Source organism: Zonotrichia albicollis, chromosome 20 (assembly GCF_047830755.1).
Source record: "Zonotrichia albicollis isolate bZonAlb1 chromosome 20, bZonAlb1.hap1, whole genome shotgun sequence".
NCBI lineage: Eukaryota > Metazoa > Chordata > Aves > Passeriformes > Passerellidae > Zonotrichia > Zonotrichia albicollis.
Genome location: NC_133838.1, coordinates 8431743 through 8455830, shown reverse-complemented (window position 1 = coordinate 8455830; position 24088 = coordinate 8431743). Strand labels below are relative to the sequence as shown.

General features: G+C 49.3%; 2 protein-coding genes across 3 annotated transcripts; both read right to left on the bottom strand.

The window, feature by feature from the left end:
* Positions 1–1422: 1422 nt before the first annotated feature.
* Positions 1423–5339, bottom strand: YRDC (yrdC N6-threonylcarbamoyltransferase domain containing). The gene is made up of 5 exons (XM_014270829.3): positions 4855–5339; positions 3442–3556; positions 2243–2362; positions 1959–2101; positions 1423–1627 (listed from the first exon to the last, which is right to left on the bottom strand). Exons 1-5 carry the CDS (start codon positions 5322–5324, stop codon positions 1564–1566), a joined length of 912 nt encoding a protein of 303 aa, XP_014126304.3. The 5' UTR covers positions 5325–5339; the 3' UTR covers positions 1423–1563.
* Positions 5340–7914: 2575 nt separating this feature from the next.
* MTF1 (metal regulatory transcription factor 1) lies at positions 7915–23848 on the bottom strand. 2 transcript variants are annotated; one of them, XM_074555412.1, is made up of 11 exons: positions 23714–23848; positions 23002–23458; positions 18465–18703; positions 17053–17184; positions 16460–16533; positions 15820–15953; positions 15337–15414; positions 14594–14696; positions 13484–14043; positions 12613–12679; positions 7915–12510 (listed from the first exon to the last, which is right to left on the bottom strand). In XM_074555412.1, the coding sequence occupies exons 2-11, from the start codon at positions 23413–23415 to the stop codon at positions 12116–12118; spliced, it is 2196 nt and encodes a 731-aa protein (XP_074411513.1). In that variant the 5' UTR covers positions 23416–23458; positions 23714–23848; the 3' UTR covers positions 7915–12115. The 2 variants fall into 2 exon arrangements, with proteins under 2 accessions (XP_074411513.1, XP_074411514.1); XM_074555413.1 differs by having other exon boundaries at positions 13484–14040.
* Positions 23849–24088: the final 240 nt, after the last annotated feature.

Sequence of the window (24088 nt, the reverse complement as noted above, 5' to 3'; positions counted from 1 at the left end):
AACAAGCAACAAATCCTGGGTTTGCTCTGTGCTGGCACAGTCCAGAGGTGCTGACACACAGGTTTGTCACCTCAGCTGGTGCCAAGCTGACAGCACAGTGCCCACAGCCAGCCAGAGGAAAGAGGGAATTTATAGTGCCTGCAGTTTCTGCAAGGCAACGACAGCACTGGCCCTTTCACCCTGCCTGATGCACAGCTCATCCTCTTGTGCTGCTGGTACAAATAAAGCTTCTGCAAGGGAATATAAAATATATTAAAAAATCAAGTTTCTGCAAGGGAGTGACAGCACTGGCCCTTTCACCCTGCCTGATGCATGGCTTGTCCTCTTGCTGCTGGTACAAATAAAGCTGTCACTTGCAGGGACACTGAGCACTGGCAGCAGGGACACGAGCAGAGGCACCAGCTGAGATGGTGACACATTTCCCCCGTTCTCTGCCCACAAATGCCACTGCAGGCTGTGCCAGGTGAGGCTCTGGGCAGCCCAGAGCAGCCACCAAGCCAGTCCCATCCAGGCAGGGCAGCTCTGCCTTAGGCTGTGCCTCACCTGGGGAGCATCACTCCCCACCCAGTGTGGGACAGGAGCCCCTCCTGGCTCAGCTCCTCCTGCATGTTTGAGCCCCCAGAGCCAGGGAAGCAGCTCCTGGAGGTCCCTGAGCTGTTCTGTGGGTGACCATGGCTCATCTGGTGCAGGGCAGGGCCACAGCTGCACCCAGTGGTGCAAGAGCAGCTGGTCTGAGCAGGGAAATGCATCCCTGGGAAAACAGGAAACCTTTGGAGAGTGGATGGCAGGTGAGAGTGATGGATGAGCCAGCAAGGATCCATTGTGATGCTGTTCACAGGGGTCTTAGGATGAGGGAAGAGATGAGGATCTGACTCCATGTTTCAGAAGGCTGATTTATTATTTTATGATATATATTATATTAAAACTATACTAAAAGAATAGAAGAAAGGATTTCATCAGAAGGCTTAGAAAAATAATGATAACAAAGGCTTGTGTCTCAGACAGAGTCCAAGCCAGCTGACTGTGATTGGCCATTAATTAGAAACAACCACATGAGACCAATCACAGATGCACCTGTTGTATTCCACAGCAGGAGATAATCATTCTCTGCATGAGGAGGATGCAGGTTGTTCTGAGCAGCTCTAGCATGAGGTATTTGAACACGGAATTTTCAGAAGCAATGACAGTTTAATCTCAGTTGGTTTTGATCACATTTAGAACAGAGAACAGCACAGCTGTAACACCCTCAGAGCTCCAAACCCCTCCGTGCCTGCTTTCCTTCCAGTACAGATGGCACAGGATGAGCTCTGGGGCACACAGGGCCGTCCCCACACCACCCTGACAACAGTTCAGCTTTCATAATCACTGTATTCACAGAACAGACATTTGGGAACAGTACAGCAGCACAAAAAGGTCCAAAAGTGTTTTCCAGTCTTTCTTCTTTAATATTTTTTTAATTTACCTTGACATAACCCATTGACCTTATTAAACAAGGCCATGATCACCCAGTCCTGAGTGCACAGGCACACAGTGCCCAGCTCCACCAGCTCCCAGGCCCAAGGGTTAGGAGGATTCTGGTTCCAAGCCATACTTCTTCTTCAGGATCTCAACTGTGGGTGCCAGTGCACTGCAGGGAGAAACAGAGCCAAGAGAACAAAGGGTTTGGAGCATTAAAAGTGCATTTTCTGGGGAAGAGCAATCAGCAAGGATTGTACTTAGAGACAAGGAGAGCAGGAATTCCAGGAACCACAGTTTCACACAGAGCCTGTGAGAAAGGGGAATTTGAGAGCTCCTGGGGATTCCTCTTTGCTCATAATGAGGTTAACACTAATGGGAAGGTGGAGCTGCTGTGGGAAGTGAAGCAGAGCAAAGCAAACAAAGCAAGCCAATGCATGCCCCACCCTTATCCAAAAGTTTTGCTTTGTTTAAAGCAAAGGAATAGCCCCAGCTACACTCACCAGCCAGGCCTGATGATGGAGAATTTCCCTGACACAGACAAGTCAACCACAGTTGAGCCCAAGCGACACTCTGGGCTCTGGATGTCTCCTATGGGGCCTCCATCAACAACCAGGGACAGCTGAGGCCACAAATCCTGGAATTCCTGCAGGAGAGCCGTGGGTAACAGTCCTGACAGCAGCTTGTATATTTAAATAAAATAAAAATACAGCAGCAGAGCAGCCCTTGGATTATTACTAAAGCTCTGCCAGACCCAGGGAGATGCCAGGGGGGGAAGGAGCCTCACCAGCACAGTCAGGGTGCTGCCCTGGGAGCTGATGTTGGCGCTCGTCAGGGCCAGCGGGCCCGGGCAGGCTCGTGCCAGGTCCCTCATGAAGGGGTGGTCTGGAATGCGGACACCAACCAGCTGAGGGAGGGACAGGAGACAGTCACACACACAGAAACCAGCTTTAATACTGCCTGAAGCTCTCTTGGCTTAAAGCTGAAACTCTGGAGAATTGGCAGATCTGCATCTGCTGGACCTGGGGTAACACAAGACTCAAGTCAGGCCCCACGTCCAGGTCAGCCCCAGGGGCAGGACAACACAGGGACCTCTGGGGACAGCTGAGTGTTGTCATCTTCTTGCAGGGGGTCCATGCTGTTGTCTCCTTATTACAAAAGTTTCACACCTTCTTGGTGTTTTCTCGTGGGCATCTCCTCAGAGCGCTGACTCTTTCTTCTTCACAAAGTAGCAAAGTGACTCCAGTTCCCTTCTCAGCCAGCCAACAATCCCTGCTCCACATCCATCCATCCATCCATCCCTGTCCCACCATTGGTCAATGTCCTACCTCCATCATCAATCCATCAATCCCTGCCCCACCATCCATCTCCATCCCAGGTCCATCCCTGCCCCACCATCCCTCCCTGTCCCACCTCCATCCATCCCTGCCCCACTGTAGATCCCTGTCCCATCTCCATCCATCCCTGTTCCATCATCAATCCCTATCCCACATCCATCCATCCATCCATCCATCCATCCATCCATCCATCCATCCATCCAGGCTTTTTGTATCTCTCAGTCTTCTCTGGTATTGTTCTTTATGTAAGAAACTACAGAAATTTGCATTTTCCTATGCCCTTTGTACTACGGCAGAGATTTCTTAAATAAAAAGGTTAAAATTCAACACGTAGTTCTACAGACTAAACTTTAAATGCTTAATTCATATTGCTAATTCAAGTGAACTCCAAAAATCACTATAAAATCTCCATTTCATTTCACTCACTCCATCCATCCATCCTTTCTCATTTCTTACAGCTGTGCCCTGTTAAAGTCAGGCCTGTTCCTAATCTTTGCTAATTGCCCCAGCTGCAGCTCCTTAGGGGTAACATTACTTTCTACACCATCTTTATTTTCTTATATTCTATCCCCCTACAGCTAAGGATACAATTTACAGCAGCAGCAGCACAGAACCAGCCCCCTGCCCCAATCCTGCAGCCAGGACCCACCGATGTGAAGGGGTTCAGGTCCTTATTGAGCTCCTCTGAACGCTCCAACACCAGGGTCACCGGTCCTGGCAGCAGGTCCCGCAGCAGCTCCTCGGGGACATTCACGTGGCAATACCTGCAGGGACAGAGACAACAGGATCAGGGGGGCACAGGGAGCAGCCAGGTCACTGGGGCAGCTCCCAGTTATAAGTAAAAAAGTTGCCCATTTTTTTTATAAAGGTTGCAGAGTTCACAGGTTGAGCTAGTTGCTGCCAGGGTGGAGTTCTGACTCTTTGTTGTTGTAATCACCTGTTGTTTTCATTAACTATTGTCAGAGCTCAGTGCATCCCTCTGCATGTCCAGAGTTGCCAAGGACCCCACCAGGGGGCTCAGAGACCCTGGCACACAGCCCAGAACACCTGGAATTTGATTTTGACCACTGGAGCAAGTTACCAGCTTTGTATGAGGACATGAAAGTCACAGAGGTTTGAATAGATTAATAAATAAATTATCACAGAGTGAAAACGTAGATTTTAGGATTTTTGTTATGGGGACAAGATGGAGGAACTTGGACGTGTCCAGCCTTTCTTCTTCTTCTTCTTGGTCTCCATTTTCTGCAGTGATGTTGGCACTTTGGGATTGGTTTAGAGCAGAAGTGCACTGTCTAACACAGGTGACGGGTATTGGGAATTCAGTGTAAATATGTTATACGTAGTTTGTAGTATAAAAGGACAACACAGAGTGCCTGTGGCTGCCCTGCTGAGCAGACCTCGGCTGGGCAGAAAGAAAATTTTATAGATAAGAATTAATAAACAACCTCAAGACTGAAAAGTGAAGAGCTCAGGCCAAAACAGAGACATCCTGCACATCTCAGGGCAGCAATTAACAACCAAAAACCCGAGAAACTATCTGTTGTTGATGGTTGGGAATTCCCCTTTTTGTTGAGTAACACCCTGCTGCTTCCTGGAGAACGGTGAAGAGGAGGGGACACCAGGGCTGGCATGCAAAGGGAGAAACCCCTCACCAAAACTAGCAAAAACCCCTAAAGACAACGAGCCAACGCGGAATTGAGGGGTCGAAGTGATGTTTAGATGTGAGGAACAGAACCTAGTATTCGCTAAGACCCTTTTTACCTCTCACCCTAACCTAAAAGGATGTAGGCTAGACAAAAGACCTCGAATGTCAAACCAAAAATGGGGGAATCTCCTGATGCTCTTGTGAGGACGGAACTCCCAGCTGTGCCTGCAGACCAGCAGACAAAGCTGCACTTTTCTTCCTCCTCCTCCTCCGAGCCACTCCTGGAAGCAGCAGCAGCAGCGTGAGCGTGACCCTCCGGTTCTCCCCACCCGAGCAGATTTTTAACAAAGTATTAAAAAGGAGAAAGATCTCCTGCCGTATTTATTTCACCACCCGTCCCGCGGGGTCTCCACACACCGGTAGAGCCGCTCCACGTCCCCGAGGCAGATGGCGAGCGGCTTGGCTCCGTTCCGCCCCTTCAGGCTGTAGATGCTGCGCACGGCGGCCGAGTCCTGGGCCAGGCAGGCCACGCCGTACACCGTGTCCGTGGGCACGGCCACCAGCCCGCCCGCCTGCAGGGCACCGGCCGCGGCCGCCACCGCCTCGCTCCACTCCGCGGGGCCCGGCTCCGGCCGCCCGCGGGCTGCACCCTCCGCTGGCTCCCCCTGCGCACCATGAGGGGCAGGCCGGGCCCCGCGGGCGGGCGGCAGCAGCACCAGGCGGGCACAGCCCGGGCCCAGGCCCAGGCCCGGTACCGGGGCCAAGCCCGGTCCCGCCGCTCGCTCCGCCGCCAGCGCCAGCAGCCGCGCCGCCCGCGCCATGCGGCGGCACTTCCGGCGCGCGGCACTGACGGCACCGGCGGGGCGGGGCGAGGCCGCTGTCGCCATGGGGACCGAGAGCGCGCAGGAGCCGAGCGAGGCGGAGGGACAGCAGAGAGTGAGGAGAGGGAACGGGGACACGGGGGTGGGCAGGGGGATCGGGGGTACGGGGAGGGAACGGGAGCGGCCAGGGGGATCGGGGGGACACAGAGGGAACGGCGAGACAGGGGGGGAACGGAGGGAACGGGAGCGGACGGGGAGATCGTGGGATCCAGAGAGGGGACGGGGGAAATAGAAGGAACGGGAGCGGCCAGGGAGATCGAGGGGTCAGGGGAGGGGACGAGAGGACACGGGGGAAAAGGAGGGAACGGGAGCAGCCAGGGGGATCGGGGGGACACAGAGGGAACGGGAGCGGACGGGGAGATCGAGGGGTCAGGGGAGGGGACGAGAGGACACGGGGGAAAAGGAGGGAACGGGACCGGCCAGGGAGAGTGGGGGGGTCCGGCCAGGGGCATCGGCGAGAGGACGCGGGGCGAACGGAGGGAACGGGAGCGGCCAGGGAGACCGGGGGAAAGGAAGGAGCGGGAGCGGCCAGGGGCTCCGGGGGTCCGGAGAGGAGACGGCGGGACAGAGGGGGAAAGGAAGGAACGGGAGCGGCCAGGGGCCTCGGAGGGTCCGGGGAGGGAACGGGATGGTCCCGGGGCTCCGGGAGTGAGCGCTGTCCCCGCCGTCTCCCCGCAGGTCCTGGACTCCCTGCAGGCGCTGCTGGACCTCGTGCACCTCCTCCAGCGGCAGATACGCTCCCGCATCGCCGCCTGCGAGGAGCTGCAGGCGGAGCTGGCCGCGCTGCGGGCGGCCCTGAGAGCCGGCCCGGCGAGCGGCGCGGGGCCCTGAGGAGCCCCGGTGAGACCGAGGGCTTTGGGGCTCCGGGAACGCCCGGGCGGTGCGGGGGAGCGCAGGGAGCGGGGGCGGCCGGGCTGCCCCGCTGTGGCCTTGGAGCTCTCTCGGTGCCGCCGCGCTCGTGCCTTATCGCAATAAATTTATTTACATTTCATAATAAAGCGGGACGTGCTCGGTCTGTATCTTCCCACACCCCGTGTGCTCCTGAGGAGGAGGCACAGCCCCAAGCGCCCGTTTGTCCCCAGGGATGGTTCTTCACTGGTCGTTCGGAGAGCTGCGGAGCTCTGTACGAACCCTGTGGAGCTCGGTACAAACCCTGCAGAGCTCGGTGCGGAGCCCGGCACGGAGCTCGGCGCGAACCCCGCGGAGCTCGGTACAAACCCCGCGGAGCTCGGTACAAACCCCGCGGAGCTCGGCACAAAACCTGCGGAGCTCTGTACGAACCCCGCGGAGCTCGGTACAGACCCCGCGGAGCTCGGCACGAACCCCGCGCTGTTCAGAGCCCCCGCTCTGCCCCTGCCGAGCCCGGCCCGCAGGCAGAGAAGCCGAGAGAGCCGAGCAGAAAGCGGGGATGGAAGAAGGGCTGCGATGGGAGAATCCCCAGCTCTGGGTTTCAACTCCCACCCGCACCTCACCGCACCTGAACGGCCACGCTGGGCCAGTGCTGGGAAAAGGCAAACGCTGCCTCTTTCAGGGTTGGAATTCCTCTTCCTAATGGGACAGGGCGGGATGCTCACACTCCTCTCCCACAGAATACTCTCAGGAAAAACTATTATAACACAATGTTTAAATAAGCATTTAATTAGGATTCCATTAGTATTAATATTGCTTTCAATTCCAAAAAGGTTAATTTCCACTTCTTTGCAGATATTTCAAAGTACAATATTAACTTCATACAAAATGAGCAATTAAGCAAACACCATTATTTCACATTCTTCAAAAAATACAAATTCATATTTACTCTTTTGGGTTTTGGAGATGCTCTTCCTTTGGAAGTACTGTACCTGTAACTAACATCTTCACATTGCTCAATGTAAGCACATTTGTTCCCATGTTTCAGAGTTAAATAAATTCCTTTATCACCACACACACAATCTTGAGAAGCTGGGGTTTAGTTCAGCTGTCTCCAAAGCCCCAGGCAGTGCAGCCCCCCAGCCCCAAGAGCTGGAGCTGCCCCCGGTGTGGAGCCAGGCTGGGTGAGGCAGAACAGAGCAGGGTCAGCCCGAGCAGCAGGAGGACAGGAGAGTCACAACCCAGGAACACCAGCCACTGCAACTACAGCACTGCAAACACACCCTCGAGTCTGCTGGAAAAGGTCATGTGAAAAAAATCTTTCTTTAAGAAAAAAGTAGAAACTGCATTTATTTGAGAAAGTGTACACTGCATAATGAACCAAATTTTGGCCAGCTTGCACACCACTGCAGCATGGTGTGGGGTTTCACCTAGTTCCAAAAACACACACTTAGACTACGTACACTACTACATAAATATCCAGTTTAATTTGCATTTCTCAGTGCAGACACAGAATCCAACTTCTAGAACATGTGATAGATATCAAGACAAGACACAAAAAAGTTAAAAGTTCAGCCCTGTCCATGAGAATTGACTACAGGTAACATTTATAAAAACTTGACATTGCTTCCAAAATATGTTACGGAAAAAATAGTATACAATTAAAAACTCTGCAGTCAGAAATTCATAGGGTTCATTAAAGACATGCTCTTCTTTTTTGCCTTACAGTCCAAACTGACTCCAACAGTTCTGCCCAGCTAGCTCAGGTAACTCCTGCCCAGAACTTTTCACCCACAGATCTCAAATGATTTCAGAGACAACAGCCTGGCCTGGTTCTGTGGGGAGGATCCGAGGCTCTGAGCCCTGCCTGGTGTGGAAGTGATTTTGTGACACCAGAGCTCCCCTGCTCTGCCCCACTGACCCAGCTCCTCACCTCAGCACAGCCCAGCAGCTGCTGCTCATCTCCAACCACCCCAAGGCCAGCTCCATGCCAGGAGCCCAGCTTATCTCAGAGCTGGAAACAGCTGCAGATCAAGGCCAACATCGTGCATGGCCCCAGCCATGCCACCCCCCCCGAGAAATAAGGCAGTAACAGGACAGCAGAAACCATCTTGAGGACAAATTTCAAAGGTGCAACATTGCCTGTTTGAAAGCAGCTTGTCACTTGTGTTCCCACGTGGGTGACAGAAGGACAGGGGAAGGAGGACACACACCAGGGGACACAGCATGTCCAACAGGAGTGACAAGCAGCCCCCAGAAAGCATTGAGAGAAAAGGCTGCAGAAGCACAGTGCTCTCAGAGGGTTATTTGCATAGATTGGACGTTTGCTAACGATGCATAATTTGTGTGGGGCACGGGAAGGGCAGCACAGCACCCAGCACAGCTGTTCTGTCAGACAGACACACAGACCACACAGCACAAGGATCTTTAGCTACAGGTATTGCACCAAGTTAAGTGCTCATCTTTGCACACCCCTGTCAACTTTTACTCAGAGCAAAAATAAACTTTGTGAAAGTATATACAAAAGAAATTGCAGCAATTGGGTTAAAGATAAAATAACCTAAAGTGCATTTTTAGATACCAGTATGAGGTTCTGCAAACTTGTCTTCCTGGGGACACTCAGCTTTACACAAGTGTCCAACTCGTACTTTGTTCCATGGAATTCAGTACCAGCATTCAATCAGTGCTGATTTTCTACCCCACCCTCCCACCCCCCACCTAGAAACATAAAAAGCAATTTCTCCAACCTTCAGTCTGCTCATTTGGGTCCTTGCTTGGTGACCAAAGTCAGAAACTCGACCCTCTCTACATATTTAAGCTTCTACACCCATCTAGAAATTATGAGTGACCAAGTAAACCCCACTAGCACAAAACAGGTGACCTAGAGCAGTGCACTTTTGCTCTCTGACTGATAATCAAAGGGGTTCATGCAGACTTTACAGAGGCAGGCATGCTGTTCCCAGAGACTCCAGCACATTTACCCTTTTCTGGGAACCCAGGGCAGAAATTCCCCCTTTGATTAACCATGAATAGTGAATATGCTAAATGCTGGGGCAGCAAGGAGAGGACAGGAAAATCTCTGGCCTTGCAGAATCTCAGGGCTTTGCTGCAGCTGCCCTTGCATCTCCTTCCATCCCAGCATGGCCCAGACTGCCCTGGAGCACAGTCTGATCTCACACAGAACTGGGGATGATGCAAATGTGAAAACACCTCAGACACACACAGCACAAACACTCTGGAAAGCAGAGGGACAACAAACAACAAAAGCACACACACCTGTAAAACACAGTGGATGCACAGCCTGTGTGCTCACAGCAGCACTTGCTCCTGCCTCAGTACAAGCTCTAACCAGTTCCACCTGAATTGCAGCCTGCCTGATGCATGGATAAGAGGGAAATGGCAAACCCAATGCACCAGAGAATCAGCAGGACATAGTGCTTTTCCTGGAACACAACAAAAAAATACCCAGCAGCTGTGAAGAGAAACAGCAGAGATTGATTGACCCTGGGCACTGGTGCCCATCACTGCAGCTTCACATTGAGCTTCCCAGTTCAGAGACTTTGGTAGTTTCTTCTACTCATTTCAGCCACAAAAGAGTTTCTGAAGATGCTCTCTGGTCCAACCAGAAGAGGGTTTTAGGTTGACTAATTCCTAAGTAGCAAAAGTAAAAAAGCCTCCCTGAAGGCTGTGAAGGCTCACAAGGGGTTGCTAAATTGCCCAGCTGTCACAGTGCAGGCCACATCTGGGACCCTTCAGAGGTAACCCCACAACTCCTGGGGAATCTTCACACTCCTGCATCAGGCACACACCCACACCCACCCTCCAACACCACAGCTGCACTGGGCCAAAGGAAATGCCTGAGGCCACGGTGAGAGGCACCAGAGGGAGCCCCAGGCAGTGCTCAGTGCCCTCTCAGCTGAGCTCTGGGCAGAGCAGCTGGCAGAGACTCCTCTGCGAGGACAGTCCCAACCATGCAGGCTTGGGACTGTTCTTTGTGCTCAAATCAGTTCTTGCTGCCATGCAGCTCAACTGCAGCACAAACCAAAGCTGGAGGAGAAGAGCAAAGGAGCCACCACAAGGATTGCCATGACAGGAACAAAACAAGAAACGCTTTGTTAACCCATTGTGTGGATGTTGCTGCACACACACACAGAGGAATCACCACCAGCATGTGTGATGCCCTTGAGTTCATCGCTGCCAGCCCTGAGCTCTGTGCCCTGGCATGCCCCAGGCATGGAATGTTCCTGGCACGCACAGGACACGGCTCTTTCCCCTCTGCACCTCACAGAAGCTGTGCAGGAGGGAAATGCCAGCTCCCTTCAGCCCTTTCAGCCTGCCTGGGCAGTGCATTCTCAGGGAACAGCACAAGGGTGGCTGATGCCAGTCTCGTGCTGGCCAGGCTACACTGAGCATGTCACAGGAGGATCAAACACCAGGGTTCTCCCTCCCCAGAGGTACAGAGAGCAGCTCTGATCAAACACAGAGTGAAAGATCTCTATCCACTATTTGTATTCCTAAATTGAAAGCAGGGACACTCCCTGCTAATTGGCTTACAGTCATTATCTTTGTATCTCACTAATGACAACACTGTAAACTGAATAAAGACTATTTAATATTCTTTTCCTTTAACACAAGAAAACTGACAGCCAAAGCCAGAAAGATGGATAAAAACTATAAAATTACATATTTTAAAATAATGCAGCATAAATAAACCATTTAGAATGAGACTGCATTTATTGCAACATTACAGGCTTTTTGGTGGAAGGGGGGGTTTGGATTTGATTTACCCTGAGTAGGTTAGAATATAGACTCTCAGTTTGATATGAAAAACTATTCTGTTGAGTAACATCTTTTAGTCAAGAAATAGCCCCGTGCACAAAAAGCTGGCATTGCAGCAGGCTGGAGGCAGAGTCAGGCAGAAATTATATAGCTCACTGGAAAAAAAAAAGAAGCATGTATAGACAACTGAAGGACAAACTCACTGAATTCCAACTGAATTTATGTTGAATCTTTCTCAAAATTTTCTTAAGGGTTGTTCTTCACAAAAGATGAGAGTAACCAGCAAAGGCACCGTGCTCCTGATTCAACAGTCCCAGGGTTAGGATGATGACTTGGTGCTGAACAGAGCCTAAGAAATCAAAAGAGCAGCAGGCACCAACCTGACCACACCTGGCACTCACTGCACCCTTTGGAGAGGCCAAGAAAGACTCTGGAGCCAGAGCCAGCAGCGGCTCCAGCTGTGCTTCCATGTTGTGACACAGTGTCTGCAACACACTTGAGTCCTAGTGGAATTAAATGAACAGATCTATTCTGAATAAACTCCTCCAAAGCTCCTGGAGGCTTCAGTAAGAGCAGCAGTACACAGCAAAACCAGGCACCAGCTCCCCACCAGGTATGTGACCATCACATTCCAATCACACTGCAGATAAATCCTCTCCCCAGCTGTGGCATTTCCTCCCCCACAGCCTCCTTTCCTGGGCTCCCCTTAGTGCATGGTTAGTAGAGACATGAGAGACAGGAGAAGATTAGAGACCCAAGAAGTTGTAACAAAGACCCACTTGCTGCCAGTACCTTAATCCCAAACATAAGTGATGTGCAATTGGAGACAAAGTAACCCCCCATTTCCTTTTAAAAATCTTTTTGCACACGAGTAACCTTAACTTCTGTGTTCACATATGACAAGCAAAAGTGACAGACAGTGCAGCCAAAACAGTTCATATATAACTTAGCTATTTCTTTTTTTTTTTTTTTTTCATTTTTTACCTTTTCTTTTTTTAGATAGAATCTCAAAGGTGGATGTACCTGGGACGTGACTAAGATGACATCCGTGAAGCAGAAATAAGCCACAAAACTTCCAAAGAGGAAGGAATAAGAATGGATCCTTCAGTTTCTGCTTCTAAAGGAGAAGGGTTTTACCCTCCAGGTGCAAAGGAAAATCTGGAACATCTTCACTTAGAGAAGTTGCTATTCAAACCAATTTCTTCCTCACCCTGCAGTAGTGCTTCAATTGGAATTATATTAGACGGGGTTTCAGGGCTTTGGAGGGACAGGAAGTCCGATACATCCATGGCACTTAATGTTTCAGTCTGGGAGTCTGAAGGGTGAACTATCTGACTGCTCTGCCCACAAGAAGCAGGAGCAGAGGAGGAAGGAAAGGTCTGAGGCTGCAGCTGGGAAGCTGGCTGCTCCAAAGCTTTTGAATCAGGTGAGGAACATTCCTTCTTCACGGTGGAGGTGGCTTTGTCCTTGGCAGAGTCTCGGCAGGCACACTGGCACTGGCAGGCCTCCTCCTGCTTGATAATGATAACAGGAACGCTGAGACCAATCTGCTGAACAGGGTTTCCTGAAGGTGAAACACAGAAAAAACACAATGGAACCACATCATTTCACAGCAGGGAGAGAGAAATCAGCTTTGTTCAATCAATTAGTTCAGTGTCACGCTTACCTGTGTTACCAGCTACTGGTAATGCAGTGGTAAAAAACACCTTTTCTACTACTTTTGGAACTTGTGGCTTTAAAGAAAAAAACAAACAAGAAAAAAGTGTGAATTGACTCAAATTAAATTTCTCTAAACAGCTATATACATATTCCAGAGACACACAGGAAAACTGAGCTCAAAGTATTTTTTTGGTGGTCCTAAAGATTTGGCATAACATCCCCTGCATTCTCTGCTGACAAACTCAGCTTGTGGGTTTTGAAAATGCAATGACTGAATTCTTAAACGCTGTTGTGAAGGCTCAGAAGCTTTCACAGTGCTCCCACTGCTTCCCATGTGCTCCCACTGCTGTACCTGCAGCCACTCACTCGTGTCCACCTACAGCTGAGAGCCTAAAGTGGCACCAATATTGTCAAAGAGAAAACTCCTGAAGTTTCAGCTATCCAGATTTACTGGAAAACCACAAACATTCTCTTTTCAGAAAAACTCATTTCATTATCAGTCAAAATTAGGCAGGGACAGAGATTACAAAATGCCTAAACACAACCTTTACAGAGTCTTTTGTGCTTCTTTGCATTAAAAGCAATACATTAAGGCCCATGTGTATCCCTGTCCTGGATAAACACACTGACACCTGCTGGCAGAAGGAAAGAAGGAAAGAAAGGAAAGAAAGGAAAGAAGAAAAAAAAGATCTTTCTGCACCCTGGGTTTCTCTGTGCTCCAATTACTTCCCTGCCTATTCCAAGGGCTGCATTGGAGATGTGTATACACATTAACATTACAAACATTATACTACACTGCATCCTGAGGTTTATCTTACAGGTTTGACCCCCTCCCCTTTCAAAAGCAAAGGCTCCAAAGCCTTGCTGGATGTACTGACCATTTGTTCTTGGCTTTGTGGGGAACCAGTGGCACCATTTAAGATCCATTGTAAGTTCTGCTCTCCCATGACAATGCTGGGCTGCAGAATGGCGGTGCTTGGAGAAGGAGTAATGGTTATAGTGGGGTTACTGGTCAGAACAGGGTTTGCACCAACAGGCACAGTCTGAACTACAGCTGGCAGGGGCTCAGTGCCACTGGGGGCTGTGGGGGCAGGAGCCCCAGCAACCACTGAGAGTCCCTGAACCATGGGCTGTGGTGGAGGCTGGCTGTGCTGCAGGAAGTCTTGGTGACTGGCTGCAAACGGTGTGCTGTGAGGAACAGGCACTTCTGGGGATTGTAAAACAGTAGCAGGATTCCCAAACGCAGCTGGCTGTGAGCTGGGGGCGATGGAGGAGGGAGCAGCAGGGCTTGCCGAGCCTTGCAGCGCCGCCTGAGCCGGCTCGGGGAGGCCGAGCTGCAGCACCAGGGGGAGGGACAAGGAGGCCGCGTCTGCTGCTGGGGGCGGGACCGCAGCCACCGAGTCGGCGTCGCCGTTAAACCCTTCAATCAACGGAGCTGCTGGAAGAGAAACAGAAAAAACATAAATACATCCGTTCTCATTAGGTCTGAATGAAATGATTTTTTAATGAACTCAGCAGCTAGCTGATGGATTTTTGCCAAGTAAAGCATTAGACGTTGCTAACTTCAGATTAGTGCTCAAAAATAACCCTAGCAGTGAAATCTAAAAGTAGCTGCAAATTCAGGAAGTTGGCAACACTGGGATCCACACTGAGCCTGATCAACTCTCCCTAATAAGCCTTTTATCAGCCAGGCTATGCAGCAACTTCAAGAGGGAGCCCTGAAAACATGGAATAACATGGACAGCCTGTGAGCTCCAGGGCCAGTACTGCAGGGCAGTGTTCTGCATCACCTCCCCATCACTGAGTGTCCCACAGCCTGTGCACACCATTCATCCCAACACCCTGAATTTCAATCCTGCAGTTAAAGTTATTTTTCCTTCTTAGAGTTATGTTAGGCATTACGCTTCAGTCTGAAATGCTAAATTCAGTCCATGCATGCAGAGCTGGCAAAAAGTTCTCTTTGACAGTAGTGCAGATACAACTGGTACCTGTCTGCTGAGAGTCATCCTGGTTTGCAGTGTGGTCTGGGCTCTGAAACATAGACTCAAAGATGCTTGCTGGTGAGATTGTGCTGAGGTCCTGTCCATGTGTCTGACAAAAGAAAACAAAGAAGAAGACAACATCACACAATGTTGTACCTCAGGTCTCCACAAACCCCAGTCAAGCAGTGTGAGCATGTCAGAAACAGAAACTCCTCCAAACAACCAGCCACCCTCAGCAATGGCAACACCTATTACTCACATGCTGTAAATTTACACCTAGTTTTTATTACCTGTAATCAAATTTACCAACAAAATTATCAACCCCTACATAAATAAGTAACTTCTTCAAAAGTAAAATATATTCCTCTGCACATTTGTTTAACCCTTATTTCTTGCAGTACTCCATCACAAACAGACATTAATTGGCTGCTTGCAGAACCTTTTCTGGAGAAAAAAAATAAGCTCCATTTTATATCCTGGACTATGCAATTCTAGCCATCCACAGGAGCAGAATGCACACAGGAGCTGCACCCTGCTCCCACAGCACAAAGAACAACACAGCCTCCTCAGCATCTCATTTTCCTCTATGTAAAATCCAACTCAGTCAAGACTTATCAAAAAGCAAGAACACTGTTATGGTAGAATCAGATGCAGAGCTTCCTATAGCAGGTTGAATTAAGCACTGCACATTTTGGAGGACAAAAATCAAAACTCAGTGAGGATGAGGCAATTCCAGGACAATAACTCACTGGATTAGAGTTCTCCCGCAATTCTGAATCTGTTGATATGAGGCTTAAATCACTCAGACACAGTGAGTGACTTGTATCCTGTGAAAAAAGGAAAATAATTTGAATTATATATTAAAAGAAAAATGTCAGAAATTATTTAAATTACTTTTGAGAGTCCATGCTTTGCTTATATAAGACCTCAGTCTCAGTTCTAAAATCAAAGGAAAAAGATTTTTAAGCAAAGGATATTTAGCAGCTATCAAGGATTCTTAACATCTCAAAGTACTTCCAAAAAGCCATACAACCCAGAATTTTAAATCAGCATAGGAACAAATCAACTTTTAGAAAATAAAAATAAAAAAAAAAATAAACCTTCCCAGCTAGTATTTGAAAACCCCAGTCTTAAATGTTACACCTTAAGAACAAGCTGCAGACCAAATGATTTGCTCCCCAAGATATAGTTTATATCCAAACACGGAAACATGAAGCAGAAGTGCTACCAACCTCAGACACATTGTTATTGGGAAGTGCATTATAGGTTTGTCCCTTCTCATGACCTTTCATGTGACTCTTGAGACTGTACTGGGTGCTGAAAGTCTTCTCACAACCATCGCTGGGACAGAAGAAGGGTTTTTCCCCTAGAGGCAGCACAGAACACATTTAACAGACTTTAAAACATCCTACACACTTTTAAAGCACCTTGCAGAGCAGTATTTCATACAAACAAGATGTTGAATGTCCCTTCACACATTCAGCATTCCTGAGAGTCCTGCAGGTGAGTGCTTTCCATCTCACCATGGGAACTGACACACAACACAATATTTAATTGTTATGCATCATTACTGGTACCTTTGTGAAAACATGTTCATTGAATTCAAGACCTGTCAAGCATAAACATAACTGGAAAATTTGGATTGGCCTGGTGCAGGAGTTTGCAAATGGCCTTTTTTAACTCATGAGGTTCACATGGGCAGACTCCTCCAGCCTGCAAAGGTCTCTTTGGATGCCATCCCCTCCCTCACATGTCACCTGAGCTACTCAACTCTGCCACTCTCAACTATAAATTCATATTAGGATTCTGAGAGTTAATATAAACTTAATAAGCTTAATTAAAGAAAATGAAAAAAAAACCCATAGAACTTACCAGTATGTGTTCTAACATGTGTTTTGAGGTGGTGGCTTGCAGCAAAAGCCTTCCCACAGCCATCATGCTCACACCTGAATGAGGCATCACAGGAGAGTCAGCATCAGCCCCTTCAAGGGATAAGCTACAACCTTAAATCATGCTTTGCAACAGCCCCAGGACTCTAAAAAGCAGCCCCAAAGCTAAGCTCTGTTAGAACCAGCTATCTCCCAGCAGCTGCTGTGCATGCTGCACACACCATAGCAGGGCTCTGAGCAGGACTTCAAATCCAAGCACAAAGGCAGCATTTGGGGTGTCTCCTCCATGGAATATACATGGAATACATCCCAGCAGAGAGCAGCAATGTGTTTTAAAAGATGCTCACCATGGCACAGGTTTATGTTTAAAAAACTACTCCAACCATTCTTGCCTTTTAATACAATCACTGCACACACTGTTAAAGGAAACTGGGGGAGCTCAAGGCTCCGATGCCAGCCAGCCATCTTCACATTTCTCAGGACATCACCACTCCATTCAGAGCAGTACCAGCTGCTTTCTGGCACAGGTGCCTCATTACCTGAGCCACAGGAGCCACACAGCAGCCAGGAACTCACCGAAATGGCTTTTCTCCTGTGTGTGTTCTGATGTGCTTCCTCAGGTCACTGTGCGTTGTGAAGTATTTGCTGCAGCCTTCTGATTCACAGTTAAATGTTTTCCCTGTGTGAAGCCTTTGATGTGCTTTCAACCTAAAAAACATGTCAAAAAAATCCATCTTAGGACTGGTAGGATAAGACAGACTTGGCCTGAGGCAAGCAGGGCATTCTTTCAGATGTGTAGGACAGGATCAAAGACAGAATATTCTGACAGGAGGTAATGAGCCCATGGCAGTGACTGCTATCAGTTCCAAGGTCCTCCAACAAAGCTGAGACACCCTTGTGTTCATCCACCACCTTTAATGCTACTGGAATATAAAGAAGACACCACAGTTCTGTCATTCTACCTTTTGGACAGCATTGCCACACTTGAGGGGTTTATATGAGGTGTTTATTTGTACCTGTACGTGGAAGAGGCAAAACAATTGTATTCAAACATAAACACAAAGCAGATGAAACCTGCAGAACAGCAACAGCCACACCTACAAGAAAATTCACCAGAGCCTTCTCACCTGGAGTGCTGAACACCAGCTCACCTGCACAGTGTGATAAACACCACACTCACCTGTACAGTGCTGAACAGCAGCTCACCTGTACAGTGTTGGAATGCCTTATCACCTGTACAGTGTTGGAATGCTTTCTCACCTGTACAGTGTTGGAATGCTTTCTCACCTGTACAGTGTTGGAATGCCTTATCACCTGTAAAATGTTGGAATGCCTTATCACCTGTACAGTGTTGGAATGCTTTCTCACCTGTACAGTGTGATAAACACCTTCTCACCTGTACAGTGCTGAACAGCAGCTCATCTGTACAGTGTTGGAATGCTTTATCACCTGTACAGTGATGAACAGCAGCTCATCTGTACAGTGTTGGAATGCTTTATCATCTGTACAGTGATGAACAGCAGCTCATCTGTACAGTGTGTTGAACACCCCCTCACCTGTACAATGTTGAACACCCTCTCACCTGTACAGTGTGATAAACACCCTCTCACCTGTACAGTGTTGAACACCCCCTCACCTGTACAGTGTTGAACACCCCCTCACCTGTACAGTGTGATAAACACCCCCTCACCTGCACAGTGTTGAACACCCCCTCACCTGTACAGTGTGATAAACACCCCCTCACCTGTACAGTGTGTTGAACACCCCCTCACCTGTACAATGTTGAACACCCCCTCACCTGCACAATGTGATAAACACCCTCTCACCTGCACAGTGCTGAACATCCTCTCACCTGTACAGTTCTGGACACCCCCTCACCTGTACAGTGTGATAAACACCCCCTCACCTGTACAGTGTGATAAACACCCTCTCACCTGTACAGTGTGATAAACACCCTCTCACCTGTACAGTGTTGAACACCCTCTCACCTGTACAGTGTGTTGAACGCCTTCTCACAGCCCTGCACGTCACACTCGAAGGGCTTCTCCTTGGTGTGCACCCTGACGTGGATTTTGAGGCTGTAGGAGGTGAGGAAGGCCTTGCCACAGCCCTCCTGGTTGCACACGAAGGTGTACTCCCCCCGGTGCGTCTTCTGGTGCGTGCGCAGGTTGCCAGCGGTGCTGTAGGTGCGGGGACAGCCCTCAAAGGTGCACTGGTAGCGCTTCACCTGAAGGACAAAATGATACATGATCAATCTTTCCTAATAATTTCAGGAGTCCACACATGGATGGAGTCCTTTGATGCAGTCAGATAACAGATTTTGACCCCAAGGCCCCCTCAAAAAACTTATTGCTGCTTAATTCTCTGACAAGAACATTTCTGCTGTGCTCTGTGAGGAAGGAGTGGCACAGGGGAAGCAGCTGGGCTTGCAGAACAGGAATTCAACAGAAGGGAAAAAAGGAAAGACATAATCCAAAAGTTTTCTAGCCAAAAATCTGATAAAACAATTGGAAAGAGCATTGAGGAGCCATCACACCTGCCCACTACCCACATGTGTAGCACCTGCATTTTAGTCTGGTGCTTCCTGCAGAGCCAGTCATTGGTGGAGCAGGGAGACAAAGGACAATGCACTGTGACAATGCTCAAATCCACTGCCCTGTGTGCTGAATTCCCATCAACACCTTGAGCAAAACAGTTTTACCATCTCTCATGGTCTAACCACCAGTCCATTCATTACTTCACTCTATCCCAAATTCAGTGAGCCTTGTTCTTGCCTTCTGTGGCTACTGAAGCAGGCAGTGCCTGAAGAGTAATGGATCACACCAGGTCACAGGGACACCCACATACACCTGTCACAGATTTCTCAGTAAGCCACTGAGATCCCCAGGACAGCTTCTCAAGGAACTCCATTTGGTACAGGCACAAGGGATCATTTGTGCAAGTGGTGACACCTCAGGAAATCTCATCCTCTCTTGTGAAGCACAAGGAATACAGCCCTGGATAAGGTTATCCTCCACCATTAATTACCAGACTGATGGCTTTCATCTGACTGTTAAAGTTCAGAAACCTCAACACCTCATAGTGATTGAGGAGCACAAGAGAGGACTTGGCAAGTCACACCAGCTATAAATCAAGTTCTGGACAGCTCTCCATAACAAAACAGAAATAGCTTCTTGGTTACTTCCAAGCTGTTTTACAGGGGACAAAACTGCCAGCAGGACTCCTTTAGGAAAATTCTATAAAGCTGAGTGATTTTTTGTGTATCTCAATCCATGTCTCTTGTTGCTCCCACAACCGGTTGATACTTACCTTCACCTTGCCTCAGTAAAACCTTCCTGTTTGGAAAATGCTAAACCCTCCTGTGAGACACACAGGGCACAGAAATACCATAATGCGCTGGGTTTGGCTGGGATAGAGCTCATTTTCTTCACCTGTATAGAGCATGTTTTGGATTTGTGCTCAGCACAGGGCTGATGATACAGAGATGGATTTTTTTAGTGTTTCTCATTCTGCCCCACCAGAATGGGAGTGGGGAGGGGACACAGCCAGGACAGCTGACCCTGAGTGACCAGGGATACCCCAGACCAGGTGATGTCATGCTCAGTACAGAAAATTGGGCAAGGAGGAGGAAGGGGAAACATTTTGTGGTCCCCAGTCTCTGTTAGGTGTGTGTGTCACACTGAGCTCCTGCCTGCCAGGGGAAACAAGGAATTCATCCTTCACATTTTCAACTGCTCACTCAGCATTCTCAGAGAAGGGAACAGTAATTTCACCCGAAGCAATCTGCCCTTAATTTACAGTTCAAATGAGGCAGAAATCCTTGGCCATTTATTACCACTAAACACCCAAGAACTGCAGCATGGTTCCAGGGCAGTTAGGAAGCCTGGCTGTGCTGAGGCAGCCAGAACATGAGAGCACAGAGCAGTAACACACCAGCACAGAAAACACATTTTATTGCATGAGGAGGGTGCAACATCCTCCCCCAGGATCACCAGATCCAGCACAATTTGTGTATCAGTGCTGAAATAAATGTTCCTTGTTAAGGCAGCTGGAAATTAACACTTTCACAACATTTCCCATGGTACACAAGGGATCTGACACAGGCAGAACTACCTGAAAATCAAGGGAGGGTTCTGTTAAGCTTTCCAGGTGTTTATATTGAGGTTTAGAAGAAAAAGGACAGTATTAATTACAGATTAAGCTGTCCCTGCCCATGTGTAAGGGAAGGTGGCAGTATCAGTTTAAAGGCCAAATCTTGATTTCACAAATCCTTCCAAGCAGCAACATCACCCTCACCTTCTGAGCAAAACAAACCTTTCTGTGGAGCTCCAGAGCATTTAATTCTCTTTCCACATCAGCACATCAACACTGCTCACTGTTCATACACACAGAACCACCAGAGATGGATCTGAAAGCCTCACAGGGACGGCAGCAGGAGCTCCAGGCTGCCCCAGCACAACACAAAACAAACAAAGCAGCAGAGGCCAAGCCCTGGGCAGGCAGCACAGGGCCCAGGGACTCTGAGGCTGTGGCTTTTGGCCAGGGACAGTGAGGTGCTGCTGGCAGAGACATGATCCAGCACTCACCTCAGAAAACTCAGTTGTGCAATAGGCAACAGGGCTGGAGAAAACAGAGCCTCACACCCTGGTTCAAAGTCTACAGTAACTGCTCTGTTTGCCTTTAACTCTTCCTGAGCTTAGCACGTTCCCCACAAATGGCTACATTTTCAGTGAACAAGTAACTGGGCTTGAAATAAGAAACTGTAATCGTGTTTGTTCTTACCAACACAATTACAGGGAGATGTACAACAGAATTTAAAAAGGCAAAGGTACTAAAGTACAAAATCCCTTTTTAGCTTCATAAATGTCTAAGGCTGACCTGAAAATCTAAGACTTTAAAACAATTATTTCAAGTGTTAAAACTGTTGCAGACATTTTGCAAGTACCAAAGAACAGAGCTGTTCATTTTCAGAGATGACTCAGATGCTGGGGACCTTTAGAGCTTTCCTTTCCTCACCTCCAGACAACTTATCATACCCTTGAAACAGCAGCCAAAAAAGCCTTTCACACGTGCTCAGGGCCACTGCTTTCACATGGTGGTATCACTGGGAAATCATTATGGTATCTGCTCTGGGAAATTAATTCCAGAAATGGAAAATAAATTCATATAAAGCATTTCACTAGGAAATTTCACATCCTACATGCATTTTCTAAAATGTAAAGGTGAAAAATGCAGTCAGTTAAATTGCACATGCAGCCACTGACCCTGTTTAGCTCCCAGCCCCTGCTCAGGGTCCCATAAAGAGGAGAAAAAAGTGAAATATTTCAGCAGCTGCTCAGGTGAATAACTGGCAGCAGGAGACTCAAACAGGCTCACTGAACACATCTCAGCCCAGAAGGGGACTGAGACTCCCCAGCTGCAGATCTGAATCCCCCAGCCCCATTTCCCAGCTCTCAGCCCCATGGTCACAGCTCTGAGTGTCACTGTGCCACCTGCACTCATCACCCCTCACACAACCCAGGCAGGCCAAAAAAGGAGCACTAAACCATCCCTGAGCTGGTGTCACAGCCAAATTCCATTTGCTCTTGCATCCAAAGAGTCCCAGGACCAGTCCTCCCCACTGTGCATCCATAGAGAATTCATTAGGGAAAGAATTAAGAGTAAACTCAAAAAGAAGAGTCCCAGGACAATCCCCACTGTGCATCCAGACAGAATTTATTAGAGAAACAGAATTAAGAGCAAACTCAAAAAGAAGAGTCCCAGGACAAGCCCTTCCCACTGTGCATCCAGATAATTCTGTTTCCCCAGTGAATTCTAAGAGGAAACTCAAAAAGAAAAGTCCCAGGACAATCTCCACTGTGCATCCATAGAGAATTCATTAGGGAAATAGAAAAACAAAATTAAGAGCAAACTCCATTTTAACCAAGCAGCCTGGCCTGAGCTTTCAATACACATCATCTTAAAGCTTCCTTCTTCTTCTTCTTCTTCTTCTCAGAGCATCCCTGTGACACAATAAAACTACAAATAATTTAAAATTTGGCCTCTCACACGTGGTACTCCAGCTCCCAGCAACGGCCTGGCCCTTAACTGTGACCTGAATGTGAGAATGTGGCCAACCCCAGAGTTACAGCTCAGGCTGTTTCAGCTGCCTCTGAACTCACAAAACAACGACCAGAGCAGAAGAAAACCTGGAAATCAGTAAAATGTCACACACCACTGACACAAAGGTGTGCCAGAGCCACACCCTCCTGCCATCCAGTGCCACCAAGTGCCTTCTGGCAGGTTCCTGGGGCAGCAGCTGGTGTCAGGGGGAACAGGGATGGCCCTGGCAGCTCTGCTGGGACACACACACTGCAAAGCTGGGGATGACAACCAGAGCAGATTTACACAAAACCTCTGAAAAACGAGCAAAACCACTGCTCCTCTCCTGAAAAAAACAACAAAACTGCTGCCCCTCTCATGAAAAACAGCCCATTTCAAAGCCTTTAAGGTGCACAAAGCTCAGAATCACATCCAGGTACTCACTTCCTTCCTCTTGGTTTCTGGGCACTCAGACTGCAAAGTGAGAGTTGCTCCTTCGATGTTCCTCGGCATGGGAGTTGAACCAGGATTTATTGTCAGGTGGATCTGATCTGGAGAAATAATGTGTTGCACGTAACCCTGTGACATCCCTTCATGATCTGCTATTAAATGAAATCCTTCTTCGTGACCCTCGGGTAAAAAAGGCAAGTGGTCACCGCACTGTCCTTCATCCTCCTCATCCTCCAGCACGCTGTGGTCCTGCTCGATGAGCACGGTTGTCCTGTCATACACCGTCCCGGACGAGGAGGACACCAGCCCGTTTTTGTCAGCGAACCTCATCATGTTTTCATCCTGGGCTAAATCGTCTTCCTCCCCTTCATAGTAGACGGCGTTGCCCTCGGGGCTGTTCTCGCCCATGGCTCCGCGCCTCTCACCGCGAGCTCCGGCCGCAACGGCTCATCTATAACACAACCATGGGCGGACGGGGGGGTCAGGCGGCTCTGCCGGCCCGGCCCGAGCCCCGTTCCGCCCTCACGCACGGCCCCAGCGCGGCCGGTGGCGGCGGGGCCGGGCCGGGCCGAGCGCGGCGGTCCCGCCCTGAGCGCGGCGCTCCCTCACGCGGCGCACTGCCGGTGCCTGTGCAAACCGCAGCGCTGCGCTGGGCTCAGCCCGTCCCCGCTCCGCTCCCCCGTCCCGCTCCCTCCCGGCCGCTCACCGGGTGCCGGCGGCGGCTCCTTCCCCGCCCCAGCGGCACCATGATCGCCGCGACCCCGCTTCCGCTTCCGGCCCCGCCGCACGCCGGGAGCGCCGCGCCCGCCGCGGGGGCTGACGGGAACGGGGAGGGCCGGGCAGCGCAGCGCCCCCTCACGGCCCTCAGCGACACCGGGCACCGCGCAAAGATCTTTTTATTTAAATACAATGATTTAAAAACTCTCGTCGTTTTAACAAGTTAAATAAAATACAGTGTAAATATCGCCTCTCGTGTTTTGTTTTTTTTTTATCTCGACTACATACAGCTTATTGGGAAGCTTCATGTACTTTACAGCGCAATCAGGTGTCAAACTGCCTGATCTTTGAAAGCAACAGATTG